The 16,369-nt window shown below is 44.6% G+C and overlaps 1 protein-coding gene across 1 annotated transcript in view; it reads left to right on the top strand.

Annotated features, from left to right (window-relative positions):
• The window catches only part of ABCF2 (ATP binding cassette subfamily F member 2), a 1,573,086-nt gene that overhangs the window by 1,084,160 nt on the left and 472,557 nt on the right, over positions 1-16,369 (top strand). Inside the window, exon 14 of the mRNA XM_044067572.1 lies at positions 925-987. Within this exon, the coding sequence (XP_043923507.1) occupies positions 925-987 (63 nt within the window). The remainder of the gene's footprint in view (positions 1-924; positions 988-16,369) is intronic.

A 16,369-nucleotide genomic window follows, 5' to 3' on the forward strand; every position in this document is an offset into this window, starting at 1 on the left:
TCAAGCCTTTAAGCGCTGCATTTTTCTTCCCATCAGATGTCCGCAAACTTTTTAAAATGCTGCTGTTAGGGCAACTCTTTCAGAAGTGCGAGATTCAGAAATCTCTCATCAGAGTTTTTGACTTGGCTACTGGTTTTCAGTTTCAGCAAACATTATTGTTTGGACTGTGTAACTCCAAGATCAGCATCTTTTTGGTACATTGGTAGCCTGGGACTTGGCTTTCTGGGCTTTTCTATGGGCTGTCCTCCTGCCCTGACCACCTACTGGGGTTGTGGTCACAACTTAAGATCTTTCCCAGTCACAGACTCACAGAACAGGTTCCACTGATGTGATTTATGACTGTCATTACTTCATCAGCCGATCTGTGTAGGAATACAGTTTATCAGGGTCTCAGGTATGCTGCAGCCATCCACTATGCATGAAGGACCCTTGTGTAACGTCTGCTGTTTGAGCTCCCTGTAAGCCAAGGCATATGTGTAATGTCATTGTTGATACTGGCCAGTCTTAAACTTTTTTTCCCCCCCTTATTGCAGGAAGTGTTTACTCCATAATTGGCATGAGCTGGTAGGCTGAGGGTCTAGGTTTGCTTGTCCCTTTGTGTGTTGTCATAGTATACTCCAGTGTAGGGTGTGTGCATCCCTGAGCACTGGAGCTTTGGAGGAAAGAAGCAAGTTGAAGAGATTAACCAGTTAAACATGCACACTGAAGATGGTCCCCATATGGAGTAAATGATGAAAAAATGTTTATTTCTACTTGAATACCATTTAAGTAAAGGTTGATTAAATAGTGAACTTAAAGGTTTGCTCTTGTTTGGATCTTTTTTCCTTTTTGAGGGGAGGGGTCATTGCTTATTTTTTTAAATCGGGTTGCTAATATTATTTTAATACTTTCTATCCTGATACTAAACCCGGTTTTTTTTTCTAGCTTTTACCTTCTGATGGAATGATTCGCAAACATTCTCACGTCAAGATTGGGAGATACCATCAGGTAAAAATGTGATTTTTTTTTTTTAAGTGCTTGCTTTATTTGTGTATGGTTATAGTTTGGGTTTAGTGTTTTTTTTTTTTATATATACAATAACTGGATCCTATTTATTCAGTTTCTGATGTAACATGGGCTGTTGAAGCTGTTTGTGAGATCTAATCTGGCAACATCAGCACTCCAGCCTCAAGCCCCCTTCAAACTTGTTTCCTTCCATAATGCATCTGTCCACTAAGCTATTTAAATATCTCTTACCACCTTTACAAACAAAAGTGGCTTTGGGTAGCTAAATGCTTCTTGTCATAGTTTCTACATTTTTTCATATAGATGTAATTTACGAAAATTAAGAGTTTAGGATTTTTAGTAGTGTGCCCTTAAGGCTGTATGTCGTTGATTTGAAGCTTTCTTCTTCAACTGTTTGTGAACCCCTTCTGTAAGGACATTTCCCACCTTTGTGGTTATCGTTTGCTACTGTTGTATATTTAGATATGTTTATAAAAATGGAAAATTTAATATATAGTTGTAGTTTTCTTCAAGCTGGATATTTGGTCTATAGCTATACCTTTTTCTTGTTTGTCAATACTTAGGATAAGAATAGTGTTGTGTATTTTTGCTGCTGTATAGCTCTCTGAGTCTTAGTTGCATATCCTTTTTGTTGGCGTTTTTGAGTGACCGTTCATAGGTGATATGGATAAACTAGTTTAAAAAAGTGTCCTTTGTGGGCATACGATCTCACCACAGGACCTCCATAACCAATGGGTCATCTGCCTTGGGGGTTCCTCAACTCATGGTAAGACTGTAGGATATGCAAAGGGTTTGGCTTTAAGGCGTTTTCAAACCAGAGGAACAAACTTGATGTTCTTGTTTCACTGTTGCAGTCATTACATTTGGGTTATCTGCTTGCAGTAGCCCTCAGTCGGCCTGATTAACAAAGTCTTGGGTCCTGCATCGGATGCTATCCCTACTTCCATGACGTCAGGTCATCAGGGGTATAAAACATGCAGCTGACGCCATTACATCAGTCTTTCTTACTGTGCAGTGACCGAAGCAGAAACAGTTTGCAAGTGCTGGTCGTCCAACTCCTGAAATTTTCGTTTTCGAGTTTCAGAGCCAAAGTCTTCAACTAAAGCTAAGTACCCCGTTGGGAAGCTTTTTCTTGCTCCTTACCAATTTCAGTAAAAGTTAATAATTGCATTACTTGCGGAAAGCAAATACCTCTCAAAGATTTTCATTCGTACTGAATTCCTTGCCTAGGCCTTGACCACGATGTAATTTGCTGTTGGTTTTGTGCTTTATTTAATCAGCGCACTATCTGTCGTCTGTATATTTTTGCCTCTAAATATTTCGTTTCTCGGTTTAATTATACAGAAATATCATTGGTTAGCCATCCAACTACCGGGATTCTGAAAAAACGCAAAGATAAAGACAGAGACAGGCCGCCTAGGTCCAAAGCTGCCGACTACGCTTCTCCTAAGCCACTCACCAATTCGCCGGTACTCAGTGAGGTGCTTTCGCAGTCCCTGATACCTGCTACTTCTGATTCGCAGGCCTCTACTGTGACCCATTCGGAGTCCGGTATGCCGCGAGATGCTTCAATTGTGGAACCTGCGGATGCCTCTACCTTGGATGGGTCCGGAGCCGCTGTGCAGGCACCGGCTTCTGAGGGTGTATTCAGGCCTACAAACTTGCATATTAAACAGACGCCTCCTTCTTCATTTAGGCCTAAATCTCGAACCATGCCTAAGAAACCGACGCCTAGACCGCATGCTCAGGCCTCTATGCCTAAAAAAACAAATAAGAATGGCTGAAGATCTTATAACTCTAATAAGGGGAAGCCAACCTCCCCCTTCTAAGAGACATAGGACTGAAGTTGTTTATGAATCTTCTGACCAGGATTCTGATTTTTCTGATTCTTCTGATCTGGATTTGCCTTTATCTACTTGTGAGGATTCTGATGAGAGGACTCTATTCCCTCTGCTTCCCCTCCAGAGGATTTTTCTTTTGGTGAAACCTTACATACTCTAAGGGAGCATTTCCACTGGGAAAGCCAGGATTTTTCTGATTCAAAAAAGAGGCTTAGGGATTTCTTACTCCTGCCTCAGCATAGACCTTTAGCTATACCTCTTGTACTAGACATTGTTGATGCCTTTTCGGAATCTAGTTTGGGCCCTGATTCTTTGCTTCCTGCTCCCAGAAAACTTGACTGATATTACAGGGTTCCTGATTCACACAAGTTCCTTTTTAAAAATCTTGTTGTGGATCCAGAGACTATTTCACAGGGACCCAAGAGCATTAAGGCTTCTACTGCTAAAATCCTACCCCTTCTGATAGAGACTCCAGGGTGCTGGATAGGTGGAGTAAGAAGGGTTACACTTGTGCAACCTTGGCCATTAGGGCTTTAAACTGCCAGTTTCGTATGTTAAAGTATCAACAACATGTTTTGGATTGCTTAAACAGAAATGATGTTGATTCCTGACTGTGCTGAAAACAAAGAATTACAGGATTTAATGCATTCTGCCGAACAGGTTGGAAAACATACTTTGCAATGTGGATTTGATTCATTAGAGGCCTCTTGCAGGGCTGCTGTTACTGCGTCTGTGCTCAGAAGACATGCTTGGCTTAAGGAGCAATCTTTGCCTGATCATGTTAAAGCTAAACTGTTGGATGCTCCCTTAAATCAGGACCACCTGTTTGGCAACAAAGCTGAGGAAGTTCTTAAAAAGATAGAAGATAAAGCTAAATCAATGCAAACTGTTAAAGATTTCTTACAAGTTCAGTCTCCTAGGCACTGGCCCTCTAAGAATTGATCCTTTCCATCCCCTTCCAGGTCTTAAGCCAAACCCAGACACAGCAGAAAAACCCCAGGTTTCAGTCCCGGGGACACACAAGACTAAGCAGTGGGGGGGGTTCCGCACCCAAATCTGGGAGTAGTAAGACTCCCCCCTATGGAAAATTGTCTCAGTAACTTGCTTTTAAAACTTCCAAGCACTTACCAACTGAATGCTCCTTTAGGCGGAAAGATTGGTCTGCAGGCCAAAAACTGAGAACTCATTACCCAGGACAAATGGGTTTTTAAATGTAGTGTCCCAAGGATACAGATTTCACTTCCACACATTACCAACACCAAGCAGGTGGCCAGATCTACCCCCAGATCAGTGGGCAGAGGCCCAAAATCAAGTACTCTCTCTTTTAAGCATGGGGGCTATTCAGTTGGTACCAGAAAAGGGACATGGTTTCTATTCGAAACTTTTCCTGGTACCCAGAAAAGGCAATACATGGCGTCCTGTCCTGGACCTTTCTACTCTAAAACACCTTTCTGGTGATTCCAAAATTCAAAATGCTGAGACTTCACCAGCTGTTTCCTATGTTAGGCAAAAATGCATGGTTGGCAACACTAGACTTAAAAGAAGCATACCCGCACATCCCTATCAGGGAAACTTGCAGAAGATACCTATGCTTCAGTTCTCTGCACTGCCCTTTGGCTTATCTACTGCGCCCAGGGTATTCACAAAGTGCCTAGCTCCAGTCATTGCATTTTGCAGGCAAAGTAGTAGTCAAATATACCCATATGTGGACGATCGTCTAATTCAGGCAGAAAGCCAAGACATACTTTTGAATCATCTGGCCTTTGTTCAGAGGGTGCTGACTTGTTTGGGGCACACCATAAACGAAAATAAATCGCATCTGGTACCCTGTCAAATTATATTCCTGGGAGCAAGCTTGAATACAATTTCCCAGATGGCTTTCCTCACGCCATAGAAACGGAGTCGTTTGACAGCCTACTTCAAACAAGTGGCCACAAAAACCCAGTTATCTGCAAGGCAAATACTGCAAGCCTTTGGGTTCATGGCCTCCTGCATTCTTGTAATTCCATATGCAAGGCTGCATATGAAAAAACTACAATGGTATTTCAAAAGCCTATGGTGTCAACATTCACAGGATCTAAAAGCAATGATTCCTATCATACCTTGCCTACGCCTAGAGTTCCTTTGGTGGGCAGGGGCTTGCCACCAAAACAGGGGACTACCATTCACACTACCCCCTGCCGCCCAAACCTTAACAAACGCATCAGACTATGCATGGGGGGCTCACCTGGCAGGGGAAGTGCATTCAGGGCAAATGGAACCAAAGTCAAATGCACCTGCACATAAATCAAAAGGAAATGTTAGCTGTACAGAATGCTCTGACAGCCTTCAAGGAACACATTCTTCCAGGACAACTAATGGTAAAGATGGACAACACCACAGTCATGTGGTACATAAGCAGGGGGGTACACATTCGTACCCCCTCTGCAGACTAGCCATGGCAGTGTGGAACACAGCCTTGAGCTACCAGTTGAATCTACAAGCTCAGTTCCTGCCAGGAAATCTAAATACACTGGCAGATGAACTAAACAGAAACCACATGGACCTACACGAGTGGAAACTGGAACCAAGGATTTTCACCATGTTGACAACCAAATGGGGGGAGCCCAGATATAGACCTGTTTGCCTCCCCCCAGAACCATCAATTGGACACATTTTGCACAAGGATTCCCCACAAGCTAGTTTTGAAAGTGGATGCTATGTCCTTCAGCTGGAAAAACCTGTCCGTCTATGCCTTTCCTCCTCTGCCTCTGCTCTCCAAGTTACTACTAAAGTTCAAACAGGACAAGCCAAGGATGATTTTAATTGTACCAGACTGGCCAAGCTGACACTGGTACCCCCTCTTGCGCAGTGTGTCATGCTTGGCCCCATGACACCTGCCTCAGACTCCTTTCCTGTTGTCTCAGCAGGAGAACCAGATTCTGCACCCTCAGCTGCAAACCCTGAACCTAGCAGCCTGGCTAATTGCCTAATCTCTCCTTTACCATCCCTCAGTAAATCAGTGATGGATATCATTTTAGAGGAAAGGAGGCCTAGTACTAGAAAATCTTATGCTGCAAAATGGAAAAGATTTTGTGCCTGAAACCAATCTCAAGGGATGAGCGCAGCAGTGCCCAATTTACCTCAGATTCTACAATACTTGACTGAGATGCTTTATAAGGGCGTGTCCTTTTCCTCCATCAAAACTCATGCCTCAGCCATTTCAGCTCATTATAGCACAGAGCCTCCCCTTTTCTCTCACCCACTGCTCAAGCAGTTCCTCAGAGGGGCTAAAAATTTAAGGCCACCCAGGAGAGTTCCAATTCCAGCCTGGGACCTCTTAACTTTGTCTTGGAGAAACTCACTCTCCCTCCTTTCGAGCCAGCTGCTACTGCAGATTTAAAATTAATTTCCTGGAAAACAGCTTTTCTTTTAGCTATCACTTCTGCAAGAAGGGTATCGGAATTACAGGCCCTTATGGCGGTGGAGCCTTTCATCATCTTTCATGCGGACCGGGTGTCCCTCAGAACCAGTCCCTCCATGTCCAAGGTGGTATCCAGTGTGGCTCTTAATCAGTTCATTAATTTGCCTACCTTCTTTCCAAACCCACAGAACAAAGGGGAACAGATACTGCACTCCTTAGATGTGCACAGACGACATAGATTCTACTTGGACAGGACTAAACCTCAAAGGAAATCTGAACAACTGCTGGTGGCATTTGCTGCAGGGACAGAGGGGAAAGCTGTTTCAAAGCAAACCAATAAAAAAATTGATAGGCCATTGCATTCATTTCTGCTGTAAGCACCATGGAAAACCTATCACACAGACATCAGACCCCATTCATCCAGAGCTGCACCTACCTCTACAGACTTTCTCAGGGGCGTCCCTACAAGGGACATCCTAGAAGCTGCTACATGGAGTTCTGTACATACTTTCACCAAGCATTATCATTTGACAATTTCCTCTAAATCCAGAGCTGGCTTTGCCGCTGCAGTCATGCAGGTCTTTATAGTTGGTCCTAATTCTAGTTAAATTCCTCCTCCCAACCTTAGCTTTGGGAATCTACCGAAATGTAATGACTGCAACAGTGAAACACGAACGTAGTACAGCTGTGTACACTTACCATAAATGTAGATGCTCGAGTGTATTCACTGTTGCAGTCCTGGTTACCCTCCCTCCAGCCCCATTTCTTCTCTTGGCTATACCTCTACTCTCCCTTACTATGCTCAAAAAGCTTTTTGGTGTATTTGCTTTTTTGTTGGAGATATATCCTTGTATTTATAGTTTTAATTGCTTCCCATTAGGGGGGCACCAGACATTCTGGGTCAAGAAAAACTGATGTAATGGTGGCTGCATGTTTTATACCCCTGACGTCATGGAAGAAGGGAAAGCAACTGATGCAGAACCCAAGACTTTATTAATCTGGCCGACTGAGGGCTACTGCAAGCAGATAACCCAAATGTAATGACTGCAACAGTGAATACACTCTAACATCTACATTTATGGTAAGTGTACACAACTGTACTTTAAGGGGTTGCTTCCTCTGTATCTTGCAGCTTTGAAGCCTAAGAAACTTAAGCATGCCAAAGGTCAAGACTGTGATCCCAAAGATCAAGACTATGATCCCAAAGAGAGGCAGACTGATCTGTTTTCTCCCACTTGAACTCCGAAGCAGAAGAGACTATTTTCTTGGTCAAGTAGCCAGCATACACGTCTCTACTAGATTTGGTTACATCTGATGTGTTTACTGGATTCTCCAAGGAAAGAAGCTTTAGGAGAAAAATGGGACTAGAGCCCTCCATGGTGGTCCCCTGCCATAAACAAACTCTACAACAGAAGAAAGAAACTGTTGCAAAAAAGAGTAAAGTCCCATGATTGGAGGAACTCCGTGGTTAGCCTCAGTAAGAACCTGAGATCCCTCATAAAATCCTCCAAAGCTAGTTACGAAAACAAAATCACCACTGATTCTAAAGACAACCACAAAGCATTCTGTAGCTGTCAAGAATCTCAATGGCAACTCTCAAATCTGCTCTGAGTTACAGCACAATGGCACTAAATATGCAGAATCAGCTGATACTGCCAACATCCTGGTAGATAGGTTCAGTGCTAACTTTACCCCTCTCTCACCCCCTAAAGGGCCCATCTCTATACCAGAAGAATGCAAAGTTCCTGTAATCACGGCTGCACAGGTAAAAAAAATACTCTTCCAAGCCAAGAACACAGCATCCATGGAACCTGACAACATCCCAGGCTGCGTTCTACACGAACTACAGAACGATCTGGCACCCCACCTAAGTACCATGTTCAGTCATAGCCTCGCCTAAGGTTTTGTGCCCACTGAATGGCGCACAGCAACGGTTATCCCACTCCACAAAGGGGGAGCCACCATGGACCCAGGGAACTTACCGCCCCATTAGCCTGTTGAGCCTGGTCTGCAAAGCTCTGGAACGTATAATCATGGAACTTATAAACAATGACATTGGTAATCTCTAAACTACCCAGTTCGTGTTTGTAAAAGGCAGATCATGTCTCCTAAACCTGATACTTTTTTGAAGCAGTCACCAAAGCCGTAGATGAGGGTAAGGTGGTTCACACAGCCTATCTAGATCTTGCCAAGGCTTTTGACAACACCCCCCACTCTGGAATTATAGATAAATTCGCTAAACCAGGTATAAATCCCTATGTCACAAGAAGGGTTGCCAACTGGCTCACTGACAGAACCCACACTGTGAAAGTAGCAGACTCTAAATCCAACTTCAGACCAGTGACAAGTGGAGTACCACAGGGTTCAGTCCTGGGTCCTCTCCTGTTTGGTGTCTACTTTTCTGAAGTACAGGCTAACAGAGAAGGTCTTTGGCTAACAAAGTTCGCAAATGACTGCAAACTAAGAGCCATAATCAAAACGCCTAACGATGTGGACATCTACAAAAAGGCTTCACTGAGACAGATGCCTGGTGTCAAAGCCATGGCCTCAAGCTCAATGCCAAAAAGTGCATTGTCACCCCTTTTGGTAAAAAAAACCTGTACCCATGAACTACCACATAGGCAGTAGTCTACTTAACACCGAAAGTGTGATAAGATACCTTGGGACACAAGTGGACAGTAGTCTCTCCTTTAATAATCGCATCACCACAGTAGTCAGGAAATCCTTCTACATGGCACACCTCATCACAAAAGGTTTCTCATCCAGGAAAAAGAGGTCATTGTTCCCCTCTACTCATCACTCATTAGACCCATTATAGAGTACAACGCCCCTTTTGGTATGTACCTCACAAGACATCTACAACAACTGGAAAGGCCACAGAAATACTTCACAGTGGATTACCAGCCTCAAACAGATGCCCTATGCAGACCGTCTCAAAATACTCCAGCTTTACTCTGTCGCATATCGCCTACTCAGAGGCGATCTCTGCGTAACATACAAAGCTATGTCAAATCCAGAGCTGTTGGACATGCTCCTCTTAAAGAAATCCCAATCCCTCCGAGCTACACTCTCTAGGGACCTAACCTTTGTTACCACAATAAAAAGAACATGCTGGAGGGATAGATTCCTGTCTCGGAGACGTCCCATACTCTGGAACAAACTACCTATCTACATCAAACAAAGCTACTCATTAGCACTCTTCAAGAAAAATCTTGATGATTGCATGGGAGATAGGAAATTCACCCCGGAGATCACTTCTGTGGCTCTGCGTGACGGGCACAGGAAAATAATTTTCTTGGGTGGCGAAAGCCAGGATACTGTTTGGCTAGTTGATATAGGCCCTAGGGCCAATAGCATAGTACCTATCTATGAACCTATTGGCAAGATACTTCAGGTCGTACCGGAGTACACCTGCCTCAGACGACTCCCCTGATGATCTTTGTGTTTCACTGTTGCAGTCATTACATTTGGGTAATCTGCTGGCAGGTTGCCCTCAGTCGGCCTGAATTCCAAAGTCTTGGGTCCTGCATCGGTTGCTGTCTCCTCTTCCATGATGTCAGGTCGTCAGGGGTATAAAACAAGCAGCCAACGCCATTTTCTTTAGTCTTTCTTGCCTCGCGGTGCCCGAAGCAGAAGCATTTTACAAGTGCCGGTTGGCCGACTCCTGAAATATTCGAGTTTCGGTTTCAGAACCGAAGTCTTCACTAAAGCTAAGTAACACGTTGGGGAAACTTTTTTCTTGCTCCATACCGATGTCAGAAAAAGTTAATTGTATTACTTGTGGGAAGCAAATCCCTCATAAGGATTTCCATTTATACTGTATTTCTTGTGCTAGATTTAACCAACACACTATTAAGCATCAGTATATTTTTGCCTCAAAGTATTTTGGAAACAGATTTAACTACCCAGAAATGTCGGATAGCAATCCGACTACCGGAGTACATAAACGCAAAGAAAAGGACAGAGACAAGACAGTCGAGGTCCAAAACCGAAGAAGCTTCTCCTAAGCCAGTCACCGGTTCGCCTGTACTCAGTGAGGCGCTTTTGCAGCCCCTGATACCCGCTACTTTCGAGTCGCAGGCCCCTACCGAGACCCATGTGGAGTCCGGCCCGCCACGAGATACTCAAAGTATTGGACCCACGGATGTATCTCCCTTGGGTGGGTCCAGAGCCGCTGAGCAGGCACCGGCTTCTGAGGGTGTATTCAGGCCTCAACATTTTTATATCAAACCAACGACCGCTGCAAAACCAAAGACAAAAGCAACTTCTAAAACTAAAAAACTGACGCATGAGCCACGTGCACAGGCCGCTATGTCTAAAAAACAGATTATCAAAATAGCTGAAGACCTTGTTACCTTGATCAGGGGTTCCCATCCCCCTCCTGATAAGAGGCCTAGGCAAGACACTGATTATGAATCTTCAGATCAGGTTTCTATTTCTTCTGATTCCTCTTCTGATCAGGAATTATCTATTAACTCCTTATGAGGATTCTGATGCAGAGGAGTCCATACCATCTACATCACCTCCTGAGGATTATTCATTTGGAGAAAACTTGCATACCTTGAGGGAGCATTTTCACTGGGAGAGTCAAGATTTCTCAGAATCAAAAATGAGGCTCAGGGATTTCCTTTGTTTTTCGTGTTTCACTGTTTGCAGTCATTACACTTGGGGTGGCAGGCTACCCTCATTCGGCCTGAATTCCAAAGTCTAGGTCTGGCGTCGGTAGCTGTCGCCTCTTCCATTATGTCAGTGCGCCAGGGGTATAAAAGATGCAGCCGACGCCATTTTCTCCTGTCTTTCTTGCCGCGCGGTGCCTGAAGCATAAGCAGTTCGTAAGTGCCGGTCGACCGACTCCTGAGATTTTCGTGTTCGAATTTCAGATCCGAAGTCTTTATTAAAAGCTAAATACCCCGTTGGGGAAACTTTTTTCTTGCTCCAGACCGATGTCAGAAAAAGTTAATAATTGTATTTCTTGTGGGAAGCAAATACCTCATAAGGACGTTCATTCTTAATGTATTCCTTGCCTAGGCCCTGACCATGACGTTGCTAGTTGTAGGTTTTGTGCTAATTTAACCACCGCACTGTTAAGCATCGGTACGATTTTGCATTACACTATTTTGGCAGAAGATTTAATTATACCATGTCGTCGGATAGCTATCAGACTACCGGAATTCACAAGAAACGCAAAGAAAAAGAGGACAGGCATCCGAGGTTCAAAATAGACGAGGCTTCTTCTAAGCCATTCGCCGGTTCTCAGTGAGGCGCCTTCTCAGCCTCTGACGCCTGCTACTTCAGACCCGCAGGCCGCTACCGACTCCCACGTGGAGTCGCCTAGGCCGCTGGAAGGTCAAAGTATTGGACGTTCGGAGACTATTCCCTCAGATGGGTCTGGAGCCGCTGAGCAGGCATCGACTTCTGAGGGTGTTTTCAGACCAATTCAATTACACATTAAAACCACTTCAGCTTCAAAGACAAAGACTAAAGCACCCTTAAAGACAAATAAAACCAGTACAACAGCCTCATGGACAGGCCTCCATGCCCAAAAAACAGATGCTCAAAATGGCTGAAGACTTAATTACTTTGATCAGGGGTTCCCATCCCCCTCCTTATAAAAGGCCTAGGCAAGAGACAGAATATGAATCTTCAGATCAGGTTTCCATTTCATCTGATTCCTCTTCTGATCAGGAAATACTGTCTTCCTCCCTATGAGAATTGTGATACTGAAGAATCTATCCCTTCAACTTCTCCTCCTGAGGATTACTCTTTTGGGGAAACCTTGCATACCATGAGGGAGCATTTCCACTGGGAGAGCCAGGATTTTTCAGAATCTAAGAAAAGGCTCTGAGACTTCCTTTTACTACCACAACACAGGCCCCTAGCTATTCCACCTGTGTTAGACATTGTTGATGTATTTTCAGAGTCCAGTCTGACCACTGACTCCTTACCTCCAGCTGCTGTTAAGCCGGACAGGTACTACAGTGTCCCTGACTATCATAAATTCCTTTTCAAAAACCCTGCTGCTGACCCAGAAACCATCTGTCAGGGTCCCGAAGGGGTCAAGGCTTCTGCTGCAAAAAACCCTACCCCCTCTGACAGGGATTCTAGGGCATTGGACAGATGGGGGAAAAAAGATTTACACTTCTGCTACCTTGGCTGTAAGGCCTTTAAATTGTCAGTTTCATATGCTCAAATATCGGCAATATATTATGTGACTGCTTAAACAGAAAATGTTGACAAATTCTGAATGTGCAGAAAACAAAGAAATGCAGGATTTATTGCATGCAGCTGAACAAGTTGGAAAGCATACTTTGCAATGTGGTTTTGATTGTTTGGAGGCCTCCTGCAGAGCCGCTGTTATGGGTCCTGTCATCAGGAGGCATGCTTGATCATGTCAAAGCAAAATTATTAGATGCCCCATTACAGCATGATACTTTGTTTGGTGTTGAAGCAGAAGAGGTGTTAAAGAAAATGGAGGACAAAGCTAAATCTATGGAAACGGTTAAGGATTTCTTACAGGTTCAGCCTCCAAGATTTAGCAGACACTGGCCTACAAAGAATTGGTCCTTTCCAACAGACCACAAAGAGGCAGATACAGACGCCCAAGAGGCAGATCCCATCCCTAAGGCTCATACAGGTCTAAACAATGGGGTGCTTCTACCTCCAAAAGTGGAGAAGAGAAATCACAACCATACAGGAAACAGTCCCAATGACTTCCCCCTGCCTGCACCAAGCACTTATCTTGTGGCAGCACCTTTAGGGGGAAAACTAGCACTTTTTTCTTAAAACTGGCACATAGTAGCCTAGGACAAATGGGTCCTAGACATAGTGTCACAAGGCTACAAGTTTCACTTCCATACCCTGCCAAGGACAAACGGTTGGCCAGACCTGCCAAAACATCAATGGGCAGAGGCACAAAAGCAAGTCTCATCCCTCATGGACATGAGGAGCCATTCAACAAGTACCAAGAGCAAGAGCAGGGACAAGGATTTTATTCAAGACTGTTCTTGGTACCAAGAAAGGACAAGACCTGGAGACCAATACTGGACCTATCTATTCTAAACACATTTCTGGATATACCAAAATTTAAAATGTTGACTCTACAGCAACTTCTGCCCATGCTGGGCAAGAAGGCTTGGCTGGTGACACTAGGCCTAAAAGAGGCATACCTGCATGTCCCAATCAGACAAACATGCAGAAGATACCTCTGATTCAAAGCTGGCTCAATGCACTACCAAATGTTCATCGTGCACACAGCTGCAGTCATAACAGATGGGTTTTCCTGCCATCAGGCGGGTCCTCGGTCGGCCGAATTACAAAGTCTAGGTCCGGCGTCGGATGTCGTCGCTTCTTCCCTGACGTCAGTGCGACAGGGGTATAAAAGAACCAGCCGACGCCATTTTCTCCAGTCTTTCTTGCCACGCGGTGCCCGAAGCAGAAGCGGTTCGCAAGTGCCGGTCGGCCAGCTCCTGAGATTACGAATATTTTTCAACCGAAGTCTTCTTGAAAGCCAAGTACCCCGTTGGGGAAACTTTTCTTGCCTCAGACCGATGTCAGACAAAGTTAATAATTGCATTTCATGTGGGAATCAAATACCGCATAAGGATTTTCATTCCCTCTGCATTCCTTGCTTAGGCCCAGACCATGACGTCTCGGCCTGTCGTTTTTTTTGCTACATTCAACAGACGCACTGTTAAGCGTCGGGCGGAGTTCGCCCAACACTATTTTGGCAAAAAGTTTAATTACATTATGTCGGTGGATACTCAGACTCCAGTTTTGAGTAAAAGACGCAAAGATAAGGACCAACATACGAGGTCCACGACTTCTACAGACACCACGCTAAAGCCGACTACAGGTGCTCCGGTTCTCAGCGAGGCGCCTACGCAGCCCCTGACTACCGATGACACTTCATTGGCGGTGTCTTCTGTGCCCGAGGTCGCAGGCTCTTCGGCCCACACCCCGACTACAGATATCGAAGCCACTCTTGGTGGGGAAACTCAGAGTTTAGACAGGCCTGCCACCTCTCAAGGTGTCTTCAGGCCGCTGCCTTCCTTTTCCATCAAGGCTTTCACCAAGTCTAAAGCAGCCATGCATACTAAAAGACAAGCTCCACAGGGCCCCCCTCAAGGCCCCATGCCTAAAAAGCAGATGCTCAAAATGGCTGAGGATTTGATTACTCTTATCAGGGGTTCTCAACCCCCCTCGGACAGAAGGCCCAGAGTGGAGGAAGAATACCCTTCCTTGGACCAGGCCTCCATTACTTCAGAACATTCTGAAGACCAGGAACATTCATACTCCCCTTTTGAAGATTCTGATGCAGAGGAGTCCATTCCCTCTGTCTCCCCCCCCCTGAGGATTACTCTTTTGGGGAAACCTTACCTACCTTGAGGGAACACTTCCACTGGGAAGGCCAAGAGTACTCAGACTCCAAGAAAAGGCTTAGGGATTTCCTCTTGCTCCCTCAGCACAGGCCTCTGGCTATACCTCCTGTCTTAGACATACTAGATGATGTGTATTCGGAGGCCAGCTTTAACCCAGATTCTTTACCTCCAGCTCCAGTCAAGCCTGACAGGTATTACCGGGTTCCTGATTCACACCAATTCCTATAAAAAAGCCATGCGGCTGACCCAGAAACTATTTCACAGGGTCCCAAGGGAATTAAGGCCTCCACTGCTAAAAATCCATTACCTTCAGAGAGAGATTCCAGAGCTTTAGAAAGGTGGGGGGAAAAAGGTATACACCTCGGTCACCTTAACCATGAGGGCATTAAACTGTCAGTTCCATATGTTAAAGTACCAACAGTTTCTGTTATCACAGTTGAAAAGCAAAATGTCACAACCTGAGCAACCAGACTTAAAGGAGTTGCAGGATTTGTTACATAGTGCAGAGCAAGTGGGTAAACATACCTTGCAATGTGGTTTTGATGCTTTAGAGGCCTCATGTAGAGCTGCTGTTACAGGATCAGTCATACGGAGACCTGCTTGGCTCAAAGAGCAAACCTTACCAGATCATGTCAAAGCTAAATTACTAGATGCACCTCTTCAAAAAGATGTATTGTTTGGTGTTAAAGCTGAGGAGGTATTAAAGAAAATGGAGGAAAAGGCAAAATCAATGCAAACAGTGAAAGATTTCCTACAGGTACAACCTCCACGTTTCAGTAGAAATTGGCCTTCAAAAAATTGATCCTTTCCAGCAACGGACAGACCCCAAAGAGGTAGATACAGGCGCCCTAGGGGTAGCGGGCAATCTCAAGGATCATTTAGAGGCAGACAATGGCAAGCACCTACACAGAGGTGGTGAGGATAGTTCACAGCCATTCAGAAAGCAGAACCAATGACTTTCCCCTTTGCATGCCAAGCAAGGCTCAAATGGCAGCACCTTTAGGTGGAAAACTGGCATTATTTTTGAAAAATTGACATATTGTCACAAAAGACAAATGGATCCTGGACATTATAGACAGAGGCTACAGATTCCACTTTCACACCCTTCCAAAAATGAGAGGCATGCCAAACCTGCCACACAATCAAAGGGCAGAGGCACAAAAACAAATTTCAGATCTCATGGACATGAAAGCTATTCAAGAGGTACCTGCACAAGAACAGGGTCAAGGTTATTATTCCAGACTATTCCTGGTACCAAGGAAGGGCAAAGATTGGAGACCTATTTTGGACCTATCCATCCTAAACACATTTTTACTCGTGCCAAAATTCAAGATGCTCACATTACAGCAGCTTCTTCCCATGCTGGGCAAGGAGTCTTGGCTGGTAACATTGGACCTCAAGGAGGCATACCTGCATGTCCCAATCAGACAAAATTGCAGAAGATACCTCAGATTTCTTGCAGGTTCAACCCATTATCAATTCTCTGCATTGCCCTTTGGCTTATCTACTGCGCCCAGAGTGTTCACGAAATGCCTGGCATCAGTAATTGCCTACTGCAAACTTCAAGGGATACAAATATACCCATATTTGGACTGCCTGATCCAAGCGGACAGCAAGCACATACTTCTGAAACATCTGGCATTTGTAGTAATGTTGTTGAATTCTCTGGGATACACAGTCAACAAAAAGAAATCAAGGCTAATACCCTCTCAAACAATAATTTTCCTGGGTGCCAGCTTGAA

Source organism: Protopterus annectens, chromosome 3.part1 (assembly GCF_019279795.1).
Source record: "Protopterus annectens isolate FY-2018-M chromosome 3.part1, PAN1.0, whole genome shotgun sequence".
NCBI lineage: Eukaryota > Metazoa > Chordata > Ceratodontiformes > Protopteridae > Protopterus > Protopterus annectens.